Source organism: Oncorhynchus kisutch, linkage group LG15, assembly GCF_002021735.2.
Source record: "Oncorhynchus kisutch isolate 150728-3 linkage group LG15, Okis_V2, whole genome shotgun sequence".
Taxonomy (NCBI): domain Eukaryota; kingdom Metazoa; phylum Chordata; class Actinopteri; order Salmoniformes; family Salmonidae; genus Oncorhynchus; species Oncorhynchus kisutch.
The window spans coordinates 27243363-27260653 of NC_034188.2; the positions used below are offsets into that span (position 1 = coordinate 27243363).

General features: G+C 47.5%; 2 protein-coding genes across 3 annotated transcripts in view; one reads left to right on the forward strand and one right to left on the reverse strand.

The window, feature by feature from the left end:
- The window catches only part of LOC116353587 (uncharacterized), a 9288-nt gene extending 6095 nt beyond the window's left edge, over positions 1 to 3193 (reverse strand). The window contains exon 1 of the mRNA XM_031789979.1: positions 1150 to 3193. Within this exon, the coding sequence (XP_031645839.1) occupies positions 1150 to 2795 (1646 nt within the window). The 5' untranslated portion in view covers positions 2796 to 3193. The remainder of the gene's footprint in view (positions 1 to 1149) is intronic.
- The window catches only part of LOC109881350 (dedicator of cytokinesis protein 2-like), a 62184-nt gene that overhangs the window by 11051 nt on the left and 33842 nt on the right, over positions 1 to 17291 (forward strand). The gene's annotated exons all lie outside the window — the stretch shown is intronic.

A 17291-nucleotide genomic window follows, 5' to 3' on the forward strand; every position in this document is an offset into this window, starting at 1 on the left:
ACGCACACACGCACACAGGCAGGCAGAAAGAAAGAAAGAAAGAAAGAAAGAAAGAAAGAAAGAAAGAAAGACAGACAGACAGACAGACAGACAGACAGACAGACAGACAGACAGAGTGTGTGTCCTGTTGTTGGGAGTCTTGCTGTGCTGCTCAAAAATGAATGCTATATCTTCAATGATAATTTCGGTGGGATTCATTTGGTATTAGAGGGAATAGAAAAAGTAGAAACAAAAGTAGAGGAGTGGGTGAAAGAGAGGAGAGAGGGAAAATAAGAGAGGGGTGCAGTCTGGGGAGAGAGGGGAGAGATGGAAAATAAGAGAGGGGAGAGATGGTGAATGATGACAGATTGAGAGTAGAGGGAGAGATGGTGAGTGATGACAGATTGAGAGTAGAGGGAGAGATGGTGAGTGATGACAGATTGACAGCAGAGGGAGAGATGGTGAGCGATGACAGATTGACAGCAGGGGTAGAGATGGTGAGTGATGACAGATTGAGAGCAGAGGGAGAGATGGTGAGTGATGACAGATTGAGAGCAGAGGGAGAGATGGTGAGTGATGACAGATTGACAGCAGAGGGAGATATGGTGAATGATGACAGATTGACAGCAGAGGGAGAGATGGTGAGTGATGAAAGATTGAGAACAGAGGGAGAGATGGTGAATGATGACAGATTGAGAGTAGAAGGAGAGATGGTGAGTGATGACAGATTGACAGCAGAGGTAGAGATGGTGAGTGATGACAGATTGAGAGCAGAGGGAGAGATGGTGAGTGATGACAGATTGACAGCAGGGGGAGAGATGGTGAGTGATGACAGATTGACAGCAGAGGGAGAGATGGTGAATGATGACAGATTGACAGCAGAGGGAGAGATGGTGAATGATGACAGATTGACAGCAGAGGGAGAGATGGTGAATGATGACAGATTGACAGCAGAGGGAGAGATGGTGAGTGATGACAGATTGAGAGCAGAGGGAGAGATGGTGAATGATGACAGATTGAGAGTAGAGGGAGAGATGGTGACTGATGACAGATTGACAGCAGAGGTAGAGATGGTGAGTGATGACAGATTGACAGCACACACATACATGCACACACTCACACACACATGCACGCACTCAGAAACCCCTCCCTCCCTCCTCCCTCTCTCACCCTTCGCTGAGGGCCTTGCTCTTCTCCAGGTCTTGGATAACATTGAGGAGGACCTTGATCTTCTCCTGGTTGGAGAGCAGACTCTCCTCCACACTGTGGAGACGCCCGTGGAGGCCCCCTGACACACACCCTTGTAACCCTCTGGGTACCCCCGCCTGGACCCCCGCCTGTAGCCCCACCAGCCCCCCTGGAGCCCCGTTGCATTGTGGGGCCAGATTGGCAGCAGGGGGAGCATGGGCGTCTTTTAATGGAGCATGGGTTTTGGAGGCTTCTGATTTCATTGGCTGTGCTGGTGATGCTTTGGGGTGCAAGGAAGGGGTGAGGGGTGTAGGTTTGAGTTGGGTCTGAAGGACAGGGGGTGCTGGTTTTGTGTTCACCTGGGCAGGGTGGCAGGGTTTGGGGGAGTTTTTAGGTGGGAGAAGGGGTGCGGCCAAGGATTTTGTGCCTATGAGGAGAACTGGGGTTGGCGGCTTGGTGGTGACTTGTATAGATGAGTCTTGTGGAGAGTTTTGGTTGTCAGATGACGTCTCTGTGTTTCTGTCTGGAAAACACTGTGTAGCTGGAGAAGATGTTGTCTTCATGGCGTGTGACTGTGTGTCTGTTGTCTGTGTGTGTGTTTCTTTCTGATGTAACCTGGGTAACCTGGGTTCTGGGTCTGTTGTGTGGGTATGTGTGTGTTGTGTATCCTTAGTGTTGGGACATGGGATCACAGGTGCATCTTTCACAGGCAGAGTGTGTATCCTGTGGGTTGCATGTGGAGAGGGCAATGTCTGAGTTTGTGTTTGAGTGTTCTTCACAGCTGTGTGTGGGGTTGGTGGTGTGTGTGTGTGTGAGTTCAGAACAGGGGAGTCTTTCCGGTACTGGTTGGGGAGTACAGACTTTTTCCGGGGAGGAATCGGTAGAGTCTGGCTTTCTGTGATCTGATTTGCCGCTCGCCTGCGGCACGCCGTTGCCATGCAGATGGGTGGGGCCTGGGACTGTCTCCGCCCGCAGGTTCCACAGAGGCGGGGCGATGATGATGTCATCATTCTACAGGGCCTTGGAGGCGTGGCATGAGAGCTCACAGACTGAGACAGACTCCCTGACCTCAGCCCAGGGCGGGACTTCTCCCCTCTAAGAGACTGGACCCTCCTCCTCTCTCTGATTGGCTCATTGCCCTCAGCACCCTCAGTGCAGACCCCGCCCACCACCTCAGGGGCGACCACACTCCCATTGGTGTATCGAGATGTCCATTTCCCGCTGGACCTATGGCCAGACTCCCTGGGATTGGCCCGTATGGCTTTGATCTGACAGTAGACTCCGCCCCCTGACCCCTGTGACCCCATGTCGTCCTTTGTCAGACTGTTGATGGCGTTCTGACTCATCTCCTTGGAAATGGCAAATCCACTGCTGCCCCCAATGCTGCCTGAGTCACAAACAACCCCAGTCTCTGAGAACATTGTCGTTGCTGTGACGACATGGTTGTTGCCCCGTCCTGTCTCCGGGTGCTGCGTCCGTTTTGGCTGGCTGCGTTTGATTGATGGGAGGGTCCTAAGGCTGGGGGAGGTCTGCACCCCCACACTGCACAGCGGCCCCCATCGTCCCCCCGCCAGGGGCACCCCCAGCGCAGGCACCGGATTGGTCGGATCAGCCAACCTTCTGCCCATAGCCCCAGTCAATTGGCTCAGCCCCCAGAGGAGCTGGAAGGGGAGGAGCCACTCTGTGACATCCCAATGGGAGGAGGCAGTCTTATATCTGAGTGGAGAGATGAGTCACTGGTCTCTGTTTATCCAAGAGAAGAGTGTTGTTGAGAGAGAGATCTAGAGTTACAGTGGATTACTGTATTGTTGCTCATTGACCATAGAATCCATGGTTGTTCTTTCCCAGCTCTGCTTCTGTCACTGGTATGACGTCACCAATCAGTCTGACCATTGGTCGTCATGTCTCTGGTTTTTAATTTCTTGATTGGATGAGAGAAGAGGAGAGGAGACAAGAGAAGAGGAGAGGAGACGAGAGGAGAGAAGAGACGAGACGAGACGAGACGAGAGGAGAGGAGAGGAGAGGAGAGGAGAGGAGAGGAGAGGAGAGGAGAGGAGAGGAGAGGAGAGGAGAGGAGAGGAGAGGAGAGGAGAGGAGAGGAGAGGAGAGGAGAGGAGAGGAGAGGAGAGGAGAGGAGAGGAGAGGAGAGGAGATAAGAGACTGGTTTAGCTGAGACCACTATAGTACCATCACCGCTTTACTGGCTACCTGGCTGCAGACTGGATCTCTCCACTGCAGGTGGAAAACCCCCTGTGTCCCAAATGGCACCCTATGCCATTTATAGTACACAACTGTTGTAGTGCATCATATAGGGAATAGGGTGCCATTTACGACACACCTCCATACACAGACAGAATGTTCATGTTCACATTTTCTCACATTGTTGCATGGGATGTTAAGGGAAACCTAATCTGAAGATAATGTGAAAATGTTTAAGGTTAAGTTCAAGCATCAGCCAATTCAAATAATTGACATAGTGTCAAGTGATAGAATGCTACTCTGTAGCTGGTCCCATCAGATAACCTGGCACATGTTAGCCCTATGCTAACCTCACCAGGTGACAGTGATTACTTCCTGTAACAAATTCATCAGCCTATCGAAGATCTTCAACCTTTTCTCCACAAGCCAATGGCATTTCTTAAAATAGGTCAACCTGGCCACCAGAGGGATACATGTGAACATCCAAATTCACTGTTTATCCATATCACCATGGCAACAGGTGTCCCATGTCTGTCTGTCTGTCTGTCTGTCTGTCTGTCTGTCTGTCTGTCTGTCTCTGTGTGTGTGTGTGTGTGTGTGTGTGTGTGTGTGTGTGTGTGTGTGTGTGTGTGTGTGTGTGTGTGTGTGTGTGTGTGTGTGTGTGTGTGTGTGTGTGTGTGTGTGTGTGTGTGTGTGTGTGTGTTGATGGGAAGTTGAAGAGAATAGTTGAGAGAGAGAGGCCAGACTGAAAAAAAGAGAGCGGGGTGAGGTGGAGAAGAGATGTTGTGTAAAGTTAATCATGTAGACCTGTAACACCGCAGACACCTTTGTGCCTGCCTGCGGTCAGAGCAAAATCAATAGACACAGAGAAGCTTCTCTTAAAGCATCGGCCACCACACTGAGACAGACAGAGAGAGAGATTCTGAACATTTGACTGGTATTTAAAAAGTTTTGAATATGTGTACATTCACTGAGGCACTGTGTGAGGACAGTGATGATCGGACGTAGTGTGTGTGTGTGTGTGAGACGGTGTTTGTTTCCTTGCTGTAGTTACAGTGGGCTGAAAGCTCCAGTGAATTGAGTCCCCTGTCACCTCAAGGTGAGCCTCATTTTTCACCCTTCGATTGGTGGCTGGTGTGCGTGCGTGTGTGTGAGGGCCGCTTTACTGCACAGTAATCAAGGACAGGACTATGTAGTCTCCAGGTCTCTGCTCAGACAGCTGATCTGATGCAATATGCAAGTCACATGGGTTCACTGCCAAACATGGGTTCACAGCCCTTAGCCGTGGTATATTGGTCATATACCACACCCCCTCGGGCCTTATTGCTTAAATATTCCCAGTATGGAGATTATATCCAGAGGCAAAGATAATGCAGCTCTGATGTGTGTGTGTGTTTTCAGGATGCAGAATTGGGACAAGGAGAGGAAGTGGGGGAGAGGATTACTGTACTGGTCTCTTTCCAATTCATTAGCTTTGGGGTTAACAGCAGACACACACACCCTCTTTATGAGAAGAGCTAGTGAGGTGTACCAGTTTCCTCAGTATTCTTGTTTCTATTCAGACTGTGTTCTATTTATTTTGTTCTTTGTCTATTATTGTTTTCCCTCCTTTCCCTCCTCCTCCCTCCTCTTCCTCCTCTTCCTCCTCCTTTCCCTCCTCCTCCCTCCTCTTCCTCCTCCTTTTCCTCCTCCTCCCTCCTCTTCCTCCTCACTCCTCTCCTCTCCTCCTTCTCTTCCTCCTCCTCACTCCTCTTCCTCCTCCTCCTTCTCCTCCTCCTTTTCCTCTTCCTCCTCATCTCTCATCTTCCTACTCCCTCCTTTTCCTCTTCCTCCTCATCTCTCATCTTCCTACTCCCTCCTTTTCCTCCTCCAATTACTCCCTCATCTTCCTCCTCCCTCCTTTTCCTCTTCCTCCTCCTCCCTCATCTTCCTCCTCCCTCTTTTATCTCTATCCTTTTTTCCTTTTTATCTCTAAATATTCTCCATGATTTTTTTCTGTCTCTTCTCTCCCATCAATCACTGTCTCTCTCTTCTCTCCCATCAATCACTGTCTCTCTCTTCTCTCCCATCAATCACTGTCTGTCTCTTCTCTCCCATCAATCACTGTCTGTCTCTTCTCTCCCATCAATCACTGTCTCTCTCTTCTCTCCCATCAATCACTGTCTCTCTCTTCTCTCCCATCAATCACTGTCTGTCTCTTCTCTCCCATCAATCACTGTCTGTCTCTTCTCTCCCATCAATCACTGTCTGTCTCTTCTCTCCCATCAATCACTGTCTCTCTCTTCTCTCCCATCAATCACTGTCTGTCTCTTCTCTCCCATCAATCACTGTCTGTCTCTTCTCTCCCATCAATCACTGTCTCTCCCTTCTCTCCCATCAATCACTGTCTGTCTCTTCTCTCCCATCAATCACTGTCTGTCTCTTCTCTCCCATCAATCACTGTCTCTCTCTTCTCTCCCATCAATCACTGTCTCTCTCTTCTCTCCCATCACTCACTGTCTCTCTCATCAATCACTGTCTCTCTCTTCTCTCCCATCACTCACTGTCTCTCTCATCAATCACTGTCTCTCTCTTCTCTTCCATCACTTATTGTCTCTCTTCTCTTCTCTCCAATCACTCACTGTCTCTCTTCTCCCATCACTCACTGTCTGTCTCTTCTCTCCCATCAATCACTGTCTCTCTCTTCTCTCCCATCACTCACTGTCGCTCTCTTCTCTCCCATCACTCACTGTCTGTCTCTCTTCTCTCCCATCACTCACTGTCTGTCTCTCTTCTCTCCCATCACTCACTGTCTCTCTTCTCCCATCAATCACTGTCTGTCTCTTCTCTCCCATCAATCACTGTCTCTCTCTTCTCTCCCATCACTCACTGTCGCTCTCTTCTCTCCCATCACTCACTGTCTGTCTCTCTTCTCTCCCATCACTCACTGTCTCTCTTCTCCCATCAATCACTGTCTGTCTCATCTCTCCCATCACTCACTGTCTGTCTCTTCTCTCCCATCAATCACTGTCTCGTTCTCTTCTTTCCCATCACTCACTGTCTGTCTCTTCTCGCCCATCAATCACTGTCTCTCTCTTCTCTCTCATCACTCACTGTCTGTCTCTCCTCTCCCATCCTTGGCTGAGTCATACCAAAGACTGTACAAATAGGACCTGCTGGGCTCCTGAGTGGCGCAGCGGTCTAAGGCACTGCATTTCATTGCAAGAAGGGGCACTGCAGTCCCTGGTTCAAATCCAGGAGATAGACTAACATCCTGTCCAGGGGGTGTACTTGTCCATCCTGCTGCCTCATGCTACAGAAACAGGAGATAGACTAACATCCTGTCCAGGGGGTGTACTTGTCCATCCAGCTGCCTCATGCTACAGAAACAGGAGATAGACTAACATCCTGTCCAGGGGGTGTACTTGTCCATCCTGCTGCCTCATGCTACAGAAACAGGAGATAGACTAACGTCCTGTCCAGGGGGTGTACTTGTCCATCCTGCTGCCTCATGCTACAGAAACAGGAGATAGACTAACATCCTGTCCAGGGGGTGTACTTGTCCATCCTGCTGCCTCATGCTACAGAAACAGGAGATAGACTAACATCCTGTCCAGGGGGTGTACTTGTCCATCCAGCTGCCTCATGCTACAGAAACAGGAGATAGACTAACATCCTGTCCAGGGGGTGTACTTGTCCATCCAGCTGCCTCATGCTACAGAAACAGGAGATAGACTAACATCCTGTCCAGGGGGTGTACTTGTCCATCCAGCTGCCTCATGCTACAGAAACAGGAGATAGACTAACATCCTGTCCAGGGGGTGTACTTGTCCATCCTGCTGCCTCATGCTACAGAAACAGGAGATAGACTAACGTCCTGTCCAGGGGGTGTACTTGTCCATCCAGCTGCCTCATGCTACAGAAACAGGAGATAGACTAACGTCCTGTACTTGTCCATCCTAACCGCCATCGATAAAAGACAGTAATGTGCAGCTGTCTTCATCGACCTGGCCAAGGCTTTCGACTCTGTCAATCACCATATTCTTATCGGCAGACTCAGTAGCCTCGGTTTTTCTAATGACTGCCTTGCCTGGTTCACCAACTACTTTGCAGATTGAGTTCAGTGTGTCAAATCGGAGGGCATGTTGTCCGGTCCTCTGGCAGTCTCTATGGGGGTGCCACAGGGTTCAATTCCCGGGCCGACTCTTTTCTCTGTATATATCAATGATGTTGCTCTTGCTGCGGGCGATTCCCTGATCCACCTCTACGCAGACGACACCATTCTGTATACTTCTGGCCCTTCCTTGGACACTGTTCTATCTAACCTCCAAACGAGCTTCAATGCCATACAACACTCCTTCCGTGGCCTCCGACTGCTCTTAAACGCTAGAAAAACAAATGCATGTTTTTCAACCGTTCGCTGCCTGCACCGCACGCCCGACTAGCATCACCGCCCTGGATGGTTCCGACCTAGAATATGTGGACATCTATAAGTACCTAGGTGTCTGGCTAGACTGAAAACTCTTCTTCCAGACTCATATCAAACATCTCCAATCTAAAATCAAATCTAGAGCCAGCTTTCTATTCCGCAACAAAGCCTCCTTCAATCACGCCACCAAACTTACCCTAGTAAAACTGACTATCCTACCGATCCTCGACTTCGGCGATGTCATCTACAAAACAGCTTCCAATAAACTGGATGCAGTTTATCACAGTGCCGTCCGTTTTGTTACTAAAGGACCTTATACCACCCACCACTGCGACCTGTATGCTCTAGTCGGCTGGCCCTCGCTACATATTCGTCGCCAGACCCACTGGCTCCAGGTCATCTACAAGTCCATGCTAGGTAAAGCTCCGCCTTATCTCAGTTCACTGGTCACGATGGCCACCGTCTAATTCTATTTCTCTCTGTCATCGCTATATCATTAGCCCCATGTATATTTCTCTCTGTCCTCGCTATATCATTAGCCCCATGTCTATTTCTCTCTGTCATCGCTATATCATTAGCCCCCTGTCTTTGTCTCTGTCATCCCTATATCATTATCCCACTGTCTTTGTCTGTCATACCTATATCATTATCCCCCTGTCTCTCTGTCATCCCTATATCATTATCCCCCTGTCTCTCTGTCATCGCTATATCATTATCATCCTGTCACTCTCTCATCCCTATATCATTATCCACCCTGTCACTCTGTCATCGCTATATCATTATCCCCCTGTCACTCTCTCATCCCTACATCATTATCCCCATCTCTCTCATCCCTATATCATTATCCCCCTGTCTCTCTCTGTCATCCTTATATCATTATCCCCCTGTCTCTCTCTGTCATCCCTATATCATTATCCCCTGTCTCTCTCTGTCATCCCTATATCATTATCCCCCTGTCTCTCTCAAGCCCCCTGTCTATTTCTCCCTGTCATCCCTATATCATTATCCCCCTGTTTATTTCTCTCTGTCATCCCTATATCATTAGCTCCCTGTCTATTTATCTCTGTCATCCCTATATCATTATCCCCCTTTCTCTCTGTCATCGCTATATCATTATCCCCTGTCTCTCTGTCATCCCTACATCATTATCCCCCTGTCTCTCTCTCATCCCTATATCATTATCCTCCTGTCGCTCTCTCATCCCTATACCATCATCCACCTGTCTCTCTCTCACCCCTGTATCATTATCCCCCTGTCTCTCTGGCATCCCTACATCATTATCCCCCTGTCTCTCTCTCATCCCTATATCATTATCCCCCTGACTCTCTCTCATCCCTATAATATCATCCCCCTGTCTCTCTCTCATCCCTATATCATTATCCCCTGTCTCTCTCTCTCATCCCCCTGTCTCTCTCTGTCATCCCTACATCATTATCCTCCTGTCTCTCTCTCATCCCTAAATCATTATCCACCTGTCTCTCTCTCATCCCTATATCATTAACCTCCTGTCTTTGTCTCTGTCATCCCTATATCATTATCCCACTCTCTTTGTCTCTGTCATCCCTATATCATTATCCCCCTGTCTCTCTGTCATCGCTATATCATTATCCCCCTGTCTCTCTCTCATTGCTATATCATTATCCACCTGACTCTCTCTCATCCCTATATCATTATCCCCCTGTCTCTCTCTCTTCCCTATATCAATAGCCCCCAGTCTATTTGTCTCCGTCATCCCTATATCATTAGCCCCCTATCTTTATCTCTGTCATCCCTATATCATTATCCCATCTCTTTGTCTCTGTCATCGCTATATCATCATCCCACTGTCTCTCTGTCATCCCTACATCATACATCACTATGCTGTCTGTCTGTCTGTCTGTCTGTCTGTCTGTCTGTCTGTCTGTCTGTCTGTCTGTATGTCTGTCTGTCTGTCTGTCTGTCTCTCTAACTCGTCTCTCCTCCCTCTATACTGTCTGTCTGTCTGTCTGTCCGTCTGTCTGTCTCTCTGTCTCTCTCTAACTCGTCTCTCCTCCCTCTATACTGTCCGTCTGTCCGTCTGTCTGTCTGTCTGTCTGTCTCTCTGTCTCTCTGTCTCTCTGTCTCTCTAACTCGTCTCTCCTCGCTCTATGCGGTCTGTCTGTCTGTCTGTCCGTCTGTCTGTCTCTCTGTCTCTCTGTCTCTCTCTAACTCGTCTCTCCTCCCTCTATACTGTCCGTCTGTCTGTCTATATGTCTGTCTGTCTGTCTGTCTGTCTGTCCGTCTGTCTGTCTGTCTGTCTGTCTGTCTGTCTGTCTGTCTGTCTGTCTGTCTCTCTAACTCATCTCTCCTCCCTCTATGCTGTCTGCCTGTCTCTAACTCGTCTCTCCTCCCTATATGCTGTATGTCTGTCTGTCTCTCTCTAACTCGTCTCTCCTCCCTCTATGCTGTCTGTCTGTCTGTCTGTCTGTCTGTCTGTCTGTCTGTCTGTCTGTCTGTCTGTCTGTCTGTCTGTCTGTCTGTCTGTCTGTCTGTCTGTCTGTATCTCTCTAACTCGTCTCTCCTCCCTCTATGCTGTCTGTCTGTCTGTCTCTCTCTAACTCGTCTCTCCTCCCTCTATGCTGTCTGTCTCTCTGTCTCTAACTCGACTCTCCTCCCTCTATGCTGTCTGTATGTCTCTCTCTAACTCGTCTCTACTCCCTCTGTGCTGTCTGTCTGTCTGTAACTCGTCTTTCCTCCCTCTATGCTGTCTGTCTCTCTCTCTCTAACTCGACTCTCCTCCCTCTATGCTGTCTGTCTGTCTGTCTCTAACTCGACTCTCCTCCCTCTATGCTGTCTGTCTGTCTGTCTGTCTCTCTCTCTCTAACTCGTCTCTACTCCCTCTGTGCTGTCTGTCTGTCTGTCTGTCTGTCTCTAACTCGTCTTTCCTCCCTCTATGCTGTCTGTCTCTCTCTCTCTAACTCGACTCTCCTCCCTCTATGCTGTCTGTCTGTGCTGTATGTCTCTCTTTAACTCGTCTCTACTCCCTCTGTGCTGTCTGTCTGTCTGTCTGTCTCTAACTCGTCTTTCCTCCCTCTATGCTGTCTGTCTCTCTCTCTCTAACTCGACTCTCCTCCCTCTATGCTGTCTGTCTGTCTGTCTGTCTCTAACTCGACTCTCCTCCCTCTATGCTGTCTGTCTGTCTGTCTGTCTCTCTCTCTCTCTAACTCGTCTCTACTCCCTCTGTGCTGTCTGTCTGTCTGTCTCTCTCTCTCTAACTCGTCTCTACTCCCTCTGTGCTGTCTGTCTGTCTGTCTGTCTGTCTGTCTGTCTGTCTGTCTCTAACTCGACTCTCCTCCCTCTATGCTGTCTGTCTCTCTCTCTCTAACTCGTCTCTACTCCCTCTGTGCTGTCTGTCTGTCTGTCTGTCTCTAACTCGACTCTCCTCCCTCTATGCTGTCTGTCTGTGCTGTATGTCTCTCTTTAACTCGTCTCTACTCCCTCTGTGCTGTCTGTCTGTCTCTAACTCGACTCTCCTCCCTCTATGCTGTCTGTCTCTCTCTCTCTAACTCGACTCTCCTCCCTCTATGCTGTCTGTCTGTGCTGTATGTCTCTCTTTAACTCGTCTCTACTCCCTCTGTGCTGTCTGTCTGTCTCTTTCTCTCTCCCTCTCTGTCTCCTCTCCTCCCTCTCTCAATCTATGTCTATTTCTACCTCTTTGTGTTTACTTTCCATCAGTCTGGGCCTCTGTTAGATCCCAGGGTACTGAAGGAGGTAAAGTGGAGTGGGCAAAAGGGAACAGTGAGCACACACATGCATGGATATAGACACACACACACACACACACACACACACACACACACACACCACACACACACACACATGCATGGGGTACACGCGCCCTATGCAGCACACATACACACATACAGTATGCAAACAAACACACGCATCTCTCACATGCTTGTGCCGCATAAACACTAACACACACTTCAGTTTAGATCTGTGTGACCATGGATTCTATGAGAAGGGAGTATCTGCAGCAATACACCCAGGGCAGCTTTCAGCTATTCACGAGAGGTAAAACACACACACCACACACACACACACACACACCACACACACACCACACACACACACACACACACACACACACACACACACACACACACACACACACACACACACACACACAACACACACAGACACACACAGACACACACAGACACACAGCACCCACACACAGACACACATAGACACATAGCATGGTTGTGGTGGGCATGAGTGTTTGCTCTCTCTTAGCTCTCAGTAATTTGATTTCGGAGGATGTTTGATGAGAAGAAGGTGCACATTACTGCAAGATGAGGACAGAGGGAGGAGGGAGGGAGGGAGGGAGGGAGGGAGGGAGGGAGGGAGGGGAGGGAGGGAGGGAGGGAGGGAGGGAGGGAGGGAGGGAGGGAGGAGGGAGGGAGGGAGGGAGGGAGGAGGAAGGAGGAAAGGAGGAAAGGAGATGAGGGATGTAGTTTTAGGATGAAAGGAGGAGTTGAGAGGGGGGATATAGCTTTAGGGGTCAGGCTACTGTGTCTGAATGTATTTCTGATTTCTCTCATCTCAGACTCTCTCCTTCTCTCCCTTCCTCTCTGGCTCGCTCCATATCTCAGGGTGTTAGCTGGGGTTGTTAGAAAGGGCCTTGTTACATCTCTTTGTACCTGATGGAGAGACGTTGATCTGTGAAGTCATTGATCTGTCCAATCAGTACACTCTGACATGCAAACACACTGTCTAATTACACCTCTCTCTCTCTCTCTCTCTCTCTCTCTCTCTCTCTCTCTCTCTCTCTCTCTCTCTCTCTCTCTCTCTCTCTCTCAATTGAAGGCGCTTTATTGACATGGGAAACATATGTTAACGTTGCCAAAGCAAGTGAAATAGATAATAAACAAAAGTGAAATAAAAAATGAACAGTAAACATTACACTCACAGAAGTTCTAAAATAATAAATACAGTACGTATATATACAGTCTTGTAACGATGTGCAAATGGGTAAAGTACACAAGGGAAAATAAATAAACAGAAATATAGGTTGTATTTACAATGTTTGTTCTTCACTGGTTCACCCTTTTCTTTTGAGGTCACAGATCTTCCTGCTGTGATGGCACACTGTGGTATTTCAGCCATCGATATGGGAGTTCAAATTCTTTGTGGGTCTGTGTAATCTGAGGGAAATATGTGTCTCTAATACGGTCATACATTTGGCAGGAGGTTAGGAAGTGCAGTTCAGTTTCCACCTAGTTTTGTGCGCAGTGTGCACAAGCCTGTCTTCTCTTGAGAGCCCGTTCTGCCTACAGAATTCTGCATGCAGAGTCTCAATTTGTTGATTGTCCATTTTGTGAGTTCTTGGTTGGTGACCTCACAACCATAAAAGGCAATGGGTATTTTTAACCAGATCCTAATTGGTATGTCGAATTGTACAGTGCCTTGCGAAAGTATTCGGCCCCCTTGAACTTTGCGACCTTTTGCCACATTTCAGGCTTCAAACATAAAGATATAAAACTGTCTTTTTTTGTGAAGAATCAACAACAAGTGGGACACAATCATGAAGTGGAACGACATTTATTGGATATTTCAAACTTTTTTAACAAATCAAAAACTGAAAAATTGGGCGTGCAAAATTATTCAGCCCCCTTAAGTTAATACTTTGTAGCGCCACCTTTTGCTTGCGATTACATCTGTAAGTCGCTTGGGGTATGTCTCTCTCAGTTTTGCACATCGAGAGACTGACATTTTTTCCCATTCCTCCTTGCAAAACAGCTCGAGCTCAGTGAGGTTGGATGGAGAGCATTTGTGAACAGCAGTTTTCAGTTCTTTCCACAGATTCTCGATTGGATTCAGGTCTGTACTTTGACTTGGCCATTCTAACACCTGGATATGTTTATTTTTGAACCATTCCATTGTAGATTTTGCTTTATGTTTTGGATCATTGTCTTGTTGGAAGACAAATCTCCGTCCCAGTCTCAGGTCTTTTGCAGACTCCATCAGGTTTTCTTCCAGAATGGTCCTGTATTTGGCTCCATCCATCTTCCCATCAATTTTAACCATCTTCCCTGTCCCTGCTGCAGAAAAGCAGGCCCAAACCATGATGCTGCCACCACCATGTTTGACAGTGGGGATGGTGTGGTCAGGGTGATGAGCTGTGTTGCTTTTACGCCAAACATAACGTTTTACATTGTTGCCAAAAAGTTCAATTTTGGTTTCATCTGACCAGAGCACCTTCTTCCACATGTTTGGTGTGTCTCCCAGGTGGCTTGTGGCAAACTTTAAACGACACTTTTTATGGATATCTTTAAGAAATGGCTTTCTTCTTGCCACTCTTCCATAAAGGCCAGATTTGTGCAATATACGACTGATTGTTGTCCTATGGACAGAGTCTCCCACCTCAGCTGTAGATCTCTGCAGTTCATCCAGAGTGATCATGGGCCTCTTGGCTGCATCTCTGATCAGTCTTCTCCTTGTATGAGCTGAAAGTTTAGAGGGACGGCCAGGTCTTGGTAGATTTGCAGTGGTCTGATACTCCTTCCATTTCAATATTATCGCTTGCACAGTGCTCCTTGGGATGTTTAAAGCTTGGGAAATATTTTTGTATCCAAATCCGGCTTTAAACTTCTTCACAACAGTATCTCGGACCTGCCTGGTGTGTTCCTTGTTCTTCATGATGCTCTCTGCGCTTTTAACGGACCTCTGAGACTATCACAGTGCAGGTGCATTTATACGGAGACTTGATTACACACAGGTGGATTGTATTTATCATCATTAGTCATTTAGGTCAACATTGGATCATTCAGAGATCCTCACTGAACTTCTGGAGAGAGTTTGCTGCACTGAAAGTAAAGGGGCTGAATAATTTTGCACGCCCAATTTTTCAGTTTTTGATTTGTTAAAAAAGTTTGAAATATCCAATAAATGTCGTTCCACTTCATGATTGTGTCCCACTTGTTGTTGATTCTTCACAAAAAAAGACAGTTTTATATCTTTATGTTTGAAGCCTGAAAGGTGGCAAAAGGTCGCAAAGTTCAAGGGGGCCGAATACTTTCGCAAGGCACTGTATGTTCCTTTTGATGGCATAGAAGGCCATTCTTGCCTTGTCTCTCAGATCGTTCACAGCTTTGAAGAAGTTACCTTTGGAGCTGATGTTTAGGCCGAGGTATGCATAGTTTTTTGTGTGCTCTAGGGCAACAGTGTCTAGATGGAATTTGTATTCGTGGACCTGGGAACGGGACCTTTTTTGAAAGACCGTTATTGGTGTTTACTGAGATTTACAGTCAGGGCCCAGGTCTGACAGAATCTGTGCAGAAGATCTACACTGCTGTTCAAAAGTTTGGGGTCACTTAGAAATGGCCTTGGTTTTTTTTGTCCATTAAAATAACAGCAAATTGATCAGGAATATAATAGTGCAGACACTGTTAATGTTGTAAATGACTATTGTAGCTGGAAACAGCTGATTTTCTATGGAATATCTGTCACGATCGTCGTATGGAGTAGACCAAAGCGCAGCGTGGTTAGAATACATTCTTCTTTATTAATGAAGAACACGAAGAACACTTAAACAAAAACAACAAAACGAATAAGACAAACGTGACCGCTATATAAACAATGTGCTAACGTATAACATAGACAATAACCCACGAAATACCCAAAGAAGATGGCTGCCTAAATATGGTTCCCAATCAGAGACAACGATAAACACCTGCCTCTAATTGAGAACCAACCTAAGCAACCATAGACATATATAAACACCTAGATGAAAACAACCCCATGAACCTACAAAAACCCCTAGACAGTACAAACACCCTAGAATAAGTCAAAAACACACATATCACCCATGTCACACACCCGTGACAATATCTACATAGGCGTACAGGCCCATTATCAGAAACCATCACTACTGTGTTCCAATGGCACGTTGTGTTAGCTAATTTTAAAAGGCTAATTGATTACTAGAAAATGCTTTTGCAATTATGTTAGCACAGTTGAAAACTGTTGTTCTGATTAAAAACGCAATAAAACTGGCATTCTTTAGACTAGCTGAGTATCTCGAGCCAGAAGAACCAGATCATCAGCAAACAGTAGACACTTGACTTCAGATTCTAGTGGGGTGAGGCCGGCCTGCAGACTGTTCTAGTGCCCTCGCCAATTCCTTGATATATATGTTGAATAGGGTGGGGCTTAAGCTGCATCCCTGTCTCACCCCCCGGCCCTGTGGAAATAAATATGTGTGTGTTTTCCCCCAAATCTACTTTCCATCAATTTGTACATCTCTCTCTCTCCCTCCATCTCTCTCCCTCTCTCTCTATCCCTCCATCTATCTCTCCATCTCTCTCTCTCTCTCTCTCCATCTCTCTCCCTCCATCTCTCTCCCTCTCCATCCCTCTCTCCATCTCCAGCTCTCACTCCATCTCCATCTCTCCATCTCTCTCTTCAGCTCTCTCTCCATCTCGATCTCTCTCCCTCTCCATCTCTCTCTTTCCCTCTCCAGCTCTCTCTCCCTCTCCATCTCTCTCTCCAGCTCTCCATCTCCATATCTCTCTCTCCATCTCTCTCTTTCTCTCCATCTCTCTCTCCATCTCCATCTCTCTCCCTCTCCGGCTCTCTCTCCCTCCATCTCTCTCCCTCTCCATCTCTCTCCCTCTCCATCTCCCTCTCCAGATCTCTCTCCATCTCCATCTCTCTCCCTCTCCAGCTCTCTCTCCCTCCATCTCTCTCCCTCTCCATCTCTCTCCATCTCTCTCCCTCTCCATCTCCCTCTCCATCTCTCTCTCCAGCTCTCTCTCCATCTCCCTCTCCCTCTCCAGCTCTCTCTCCATCTCCCTCTCCCTCTCCAGCTCTCTCTCCATCTCCATCTCTCTCCCTCTCCATCTCTCTCTCCATTGCCGTGTCTCGCTCCATTTCTCCCCCATCCTCCTTCATTAACAGAAACCTTGGTGTCAAAGCAGAATGTGTCCGTGCATGTGTCCGTGCATGTGTCCGTGCATGTGCGCATGCTTGTGTGTGTTCTCGTAAAGCCGCAGGCAGCTAAGAGACTCATTTTAAAATAGTCTATTTTTGAAAGATGAAAAATAAAAGATCACAGTCCCATAATGACTTCTCACTTGAGGGCGATGGAGAGAAGAAAAAAAGGACGAGAGAATGAGGCAGAGAAAATTGAATGACAAAAAAAGGCCTCTTCTGTCATGCAGTTCGGTTGATTGTGTCTCTATGTATGACTGTCAGTCTAAGATAGCATTGGTGCCTCTCTCTTTCTGTTTGTGCTCACGTGTCTCTGTCTCTGTATTAAAGGTCCAGTGCAGTCAAAACTTGTGTAAAAAATATCACACTATGAGGTTGGGATAATTCTGTCAAATTGTGAAAATTATGTAATAATGCCCTTTAAATGTAAGAGCTGTAAAGACCACCTGAAATTGCAGCTGGGATGGAGCTTAGGCATTTCCCGGTGACATTAGTTGATAGACCAAAAAGAAAGACAGTTCCGAACTTGTCTGCCAATAACAGCTAGTTTTCAGTTTTCTCCTCC